Below are 5,851 nucleotides of genomic sequence, written 5' to 3' on the forward strand. Positions count from 1 at the left end.
GTCCTCGCGAATTCGACATGAAATTTGGTCCCGTCAATAGTTTCCAGAACCACTGCAAACGAAATGACCTTCACGCTTATGAAAATGACTGAATTATGAAAATTTCTCCCCAGAAATATGGACTTGATCATAGTTGCATTCAATATATAATAACTAATAACTTGGAAAAAAACTAATAGAAAAGAGAGTAAATAAAAAAAGATTTGAGAGTATTCACAGTATATAAATATATAGATCAGTGAGAGGAGGGTTTATAAAATTTGGAAATTTTATAAATTATACGCGGATTTGTTTTAGTCTTCATCAAATGAATTTATGAATCGGTCAGAATTGGCGGGTGGACTCTAGTCTCAAGCTTAAAAAATTCTCTCCCCCCCCCCCCCCAAACCTCCAACTATATATTGATGCACCAATGTCTCTCTTTCTCTCTCAGTGATAGTGGTAGCATAACTGTTGGTTGGTTGGGACTCTGCAACGATTGATAATGGCTTCCTGCTTTTGGTGTTTTAATGAAGAGAGAGCTGACACCACAGGTATTGTTTAAAGTATTTCTGATGTGTATGGGTTTGTCTCTATTTTCTTTTTTAGTATAATTGGCTAGCACTACTGAGCCAAAACTGATTGAGCTGATTGGCGTATATGTCTACTCTTTCTCACATTTCTCTTTCTCCTTTGATTTTCTCATATGTTAGGACCAGAACCAAATCCACTTGGGTTTAGGAAATATACGTATGACGAACTATCACAGGCAACCCAACATTTCTCCAACGCAACATGCCTTGGCTCAGGCGCTTTTGGTGAAGTCTTCAAAGGAACAATAGATGGACAAGTCGTTGCTGTTAAGAAAATTAAATATAAAATGGAAGAACAGCAACAAAATAAAGTAGAGGAGATTGAGTACCTTAAAAGAGTGAGTCACCCAAATGTTGTTAAGCTGATTGGCTATTGTGATGAAGGTGCTGATAAATTGCTTGTCCTGGAATTTGTTCCCAATAGGACCTTGAGATATCATTTAAATGGTGAGTCCTCTTTTAAGTCCTTATAATTGTAATTGTCAGCAATAATTACTGACTTCCGTTTATATTTTTAACAGATGAAAAGAACATTTTGGAGTGGTCAAAGAGAATGAAAATTGCTAAATACACTGCATATGGGTTGCATTATCTACATGTAAATTGTGAGTAATTTCATTGCTTTCTATATACTATATGATTAGATGTTTAGGCTGGATGTGTGTTCGTTTCTTTCTTTCTTTCTTTTTTATTTTTTATTTTTAAGTGTGCTATTAATATATTTTCTATTAAAATTTTACTATCTTTTCAGGTGAACCTAAAATTATACACCGAGATATCAAGACAGATAATATTCTTCTTAACAAAAAATTTGAACCAAAGGTAATAATATGATAATAACTAAAATTTTAACATTTATAACCTAAATTATATATAATTTTTTTTAGAAAAAAAGGAAAAACTGTGTGAAATCCTTAATTAAATGGATTTTCTTTTCAGGTTGCAGATTTCTCCCTTGCCAAGTTTTTACCGGGTGCCGATAATGTTAGCCATATCACCAGTGTATTGAGAGGAACTAACGTGTAAGATCATTTTTCTTTTTCTTGTTAAGTATATGGCTGCGTATATAGTTGCATGGCTGTCAGGGTCCACTTTCTAAATTGTACTTATAAACTAATAATGGAGAATACACCAATTTTTAGGGCTTCTTCATTGTAGATTTTATTTTTTTTGTTTTAAATCCTAACCTATTAATTCATTGCAGTTATGCAGATCCAGAGTATGGAAATATACAAAAAGTGTCTAAAAAGTCAGATGTCTATTCATTTGGCGTTGTGCTTTTAGAACTAATTACGGGAAAGAAACCATTATTTGGTGAAAATGAAGATGACAATATCGTTCATTGGGTATGTTACTGATATATATAAGTCGAATCAAATGAATTTAAATCATTTCAAGTGTTTTTATTTTTTATTTTTGTATATTAAAATAAATTTTAGGTCACATTCAAGTTAATTTATAGGTTGGGGATTTTTTGGGTTCACATGTTAATTTTTTTAGAAAATAATTTTGGAGTGAAAAATTCAATTAAGTTGACCAAGTTGATTTAAATTATAATAAGAAAAATATATTTCCTTTACATTAAACTGTCCTAAGAAAGGGAAAAAAATTATAGAAATGATGGTACAAAATTGATGTTTAATTTTGATAAAAAAATAATAAATACCTTTATTTATTAATGTTCAGGCAAAATCTCGGATTGCAGAAGCTTTGAACAATAAAAAATATACAGATTTTGTTGATTCGAGATTACAAGGGGCTTATGATAAAAGAGAATTACACAAAATGATTTCTTGTGCTGCAGCTTGTGTATATCAACCTTCAGCTTCTCGACCAAACATGAGAAAGGTAAAGATTTATGCAACTTATAAAAATAGTTATAAGATTTCACCATATCTATAAGTTAATAAAATTATCATAGGCAAAATAAATAAATTACCTCATACATATATTTTTTTCACTGGTGACATTTAAAACTTCCATTTTAATATATATATATATATATATATATATATATATATATATATATATATATATATATATATATATAAGGCCTTTTAATTTAATGTAAAAAAGAAAAAACAAGATAGGTGGCGTAAGCTTTTTAACATTGTCATGTTATGTCATGCAGGTAATTGAAACTCTTGAAGAATATGAATATCGAGATATTATTAAGTGCGTCTGGTCCACTTCCGTTCTTACTCTGAAAACACCAATTCCACCTTCGTAGAATTTAGAAAAAAACTATTTTATTGTGTATAAGAAAGTACTATTTTTTAGTACTATAAATGTATCTAATAATTAGTCATATATCTCTGATAGAGATGACTCCTCATATGGTAATAACTTGTAACATGTTGCCGATTAATAAATACTTTAGTTGATCTTTTTCACTTTAAAGTGTATATGGTATTGAAATGTCTTGAGTTTAAATCTTATCATTTATTTATTACGAGATTAATTACTTTTATGATAAAAAAGGAGATAACTACCTCCTACTGTGTAGTCCACTAATTACCACTCAATTCATTTAGCCTTCACTCTATATATATATATATCCTTGGTTAAATTTCGTATTCATTTTCTTCATTAGTAAATTTTGTGCGCTTAAAGAATTTTTACTTTAATTTTGTCAATCCTAACAAGTTCACTAGTCACCGTTTTGGAGGAGGCCTCCAACATTTACCCAATTGGAAGGCAACCAAAAGAGAAACAGGTAAACCGTTGATTGAACGCATCTCCCGACAAGTATAACATCAACTGGTTGCTAGAATTCTTCTTGATCAGCAGATGGGCGAGGAATTTGTGGATATATGGGCAGATCAGGGGAACTTAAAATGCATGAGAATATATACATCAGATATATATGATCGCTTAACAGGATTTCTGCAAACCTATTAATTGCAATGGGGACCAGAAAAACTGCATTGCTGCTCAGAAGCAAGAACAAGGCTTCTCCAAACGTGGTTTCACCCAATGCTATCAGATTTTGGTTGGCTGCAGAGATGCAAAAAGGGGTTGGACATGAAGGCATTGGAAGAAGCCATAGGTCCGATACTCCTCGAAAGCAATAGTATATGTTGTTTTATGGAATGGTTCAGGTGTTCCTCCAAGCATGGCACTGAATGCCCCAATCTCAGCAAAAATTCCAGATTTGGTGGCACCGATCATTCCTAAGAGGCTCAGAAACTAATTATGCCATTGTATCCAGGTAAGAGTCAGATTGAGGATTCTGAAATAACTGGAATTGAATAATTTAGATTAACCATGGTAGAGATAAAATGGCAACATATTTTTTGAGAGATTGTCTGCATCTTTATCAGGAGGATCCATCAGAAACTTTAAGAAACATGCATAATTGTTCCTTTTCAGCATAGACTCATGATCAATGTTACAATTTCAAGGAATTCAACTTACACTGAATATATATAACAATTGACTGTGAGAATTTGCTAATCACCAAATCAGAGGTTATAGTAAACCATCAGCCGTTCAGATATTCGACCTCCAACGATATCTACACAAATGGAAATTCTCCAAGACTCTCTTAGAGAAAATGAAAATTTGAGTGCTAACTCAAAGTGTAGAATGAAGCTACTTGCGGGGAAAAGAAGACAAGGTTCCTTTTATGAGTCAAAATTTATAATTAATAATTTAACCCATTAAATTGATTAATTATAAATTGACCCTTGTAGAAATTAAAAATTACCTACAATTCTTAAAACTTTAAATTAAGTCTACACTTAATTATTAAGACGTAAAGCAGTCTAAATAAAATTTATACTTTGGTCCATAAGCCTCTAGAATTATTTTATTTTATTTTAATCAAGTCCAACTTGATAACCCATTTTAATTTCTCACTTTAAATCTATATATGTGCGACCCATTAGGTTCCTCGTATGTTGGCATCAAATATAATTATAATCCTTCTTAAAAATTAAATAAAATTAATACTTTAATTTTATTATCAATTCATAATTGATTAATTATATTTGTATATCATTATTGATATCTAACAATATGTAATGACCACCCAAATAATAGAACTTGTCAAAGTGATTTGATTAACATTTCTGTGATTAATTTATTAATGTAATTAATATCATCATAATATTTCGATTTATACATTGATATATGGAATGTGCCTGTTATATATAAATCATTTTTGTTCTTCTAGTGTGATTAATTAATTAAATAAATAATATTCTTAATCTTATTTCACCTTGTGCCAGGATTTAACAATCTACACTAGCCTAGAACAATTGAAATATTTTCTCTAATTACCTAAGATGATGAATTCTATCTTGATAATTAAATATCTCCATACAGTTCATAATATATCCAATAACTGCCATATTTGTTATCCTTATATACAATGACATGTGAGTAATATAAAAAACATAGTAATTTTTATATGAGATAACTTAGTATCTCAAATCAAAGGATCACTTACATGGTTGTACCTTGGTTCTAAGTATTCCATATACCTCAGCTTAATGAGAACTATTGCTTCCTTTCATAAAGAAAAGAATGCAATGTGTACTGGTCTCAACAGTTATATCAATGTCTAGTCTCGATAGAATATTGACTATGAACATTTGAAACAATGTTATAATACAATTAGAGTTTCACAGTTATAACTACATTATAATTTTCATTGCTATGTACATAAGTCCCATGTACTTTATCTTTATTAGTTAATATTCATTAAAATTAACATGAATATTAAAGATAAAAGCAGCCTCTATTAATAATAAAATATATATACATATAATTAAGTGATCACGCTTGCAATTAATATATTGGCTGCAGTACACGTCGCTAACAAGTACTTCTATTAATTAAGGAAATCCAAATTGCTAACCCCCTCAACTTATTTAATTCAACTTACAAGCAAACAAAATGATTTATGATATTTGATTGAAATAAACAATTAAAATATCATTAAGTGATTGGGAGAACTATTAAAAAGAAATAGCTATAGCTATTGGAGTTACTTATGAAAAGTAACTAATACTCTTATTTTTCAAATTCCAAGCAGTTCCTCTACTTATACGAGCCTGGGACAAAGAAAATTATAATGAAATTAAAAACAAATATTTAAAGATGAAATTATTAGAATGATTTATTGTGCTTCATTTTGTGTGTAAAAGCTCGCATATTATTGTCCACAAATGAGTGAGGTACGTAAAAGATTTATTTTGCCAGTCTTATTTTATATTAGAACAAAAAGAAAATAAAATTGTGCTGACTAATAACCCTTGACCATGGAAATTAAT

At 29.9% G+C, this 5,851-nt stretch overlaps 1 protein-coding gene across 1 annotated transcript; it reads left to right on the top strand.

Moving 5' to 3' along the window:
• The first annotated feature begins 431 nt into the window (after positions 1-431).
• Positions 432-2,802, top strand: LOC131181427 (proline-rich receptor-like protein kinase PERK3). Its single transcript, XM_058149498.1, has 8 exons — positions 432-533; positions 693-1,019; positions 1,094-1,177; positions 1,324-1,394; positions 1,512-1,594; positions 1,777-1,918; positions 2,259-2,420; positions 2,704-2,802. Exons 1-8 carry the CDS (start codon positions 485-487, stop codon positions 2,800-2,802), a joined length of 1,017 nt encoding a protein of 338 aa, XP_058005481.1. The 5' UTR covers positions 432-484.
• The last annotated feature ends 3,049 nt before the right edge of the window (positions 2,803-5,851 follow it).

The sequence above is a fragment of the Hevea brasiliensis genome, chromosome 7, assembly GCF_030052815.1.
Source record: "Hevea brasiliensis isolate MT/VB/25A 57/8 chromosome 7, ASM3005281v1, whole genome shotgun sequence".
NCBI lineage: Eukaryota > Viridiplantae > Streptophyta > Magnoliopsida > Malpighiales > Euphorbiaceae > Hevea > Hevea brasiliensis.

What these genes read in the sequence shown, in the direction of transcription:
- LOC131181427 (XM_058149498.1), top strand. Translation starts at nt 485, where the DNA reads ATGGCTTCCTGCTTTTGGTGTTTTAATGAAGAGAGAGCTGACACCACA. An exon ending in AGAGAGAGCTGACACCACAG is followed by an intron (nt 534 to 692) that starts GTATTGTTTAAA and finishes CTCATATGTTAG; the next exon opens with GACCAGAACCAAATCCACTT. An exon ending in GCATTATCTACATGTAAATT is followed by an intron (nt 1,178 to 1,323) that starts GTGAGTAATTTC and finishes CTATCTTTTCAG; the next exon opens with GTGAACCTAAAATTATACAC.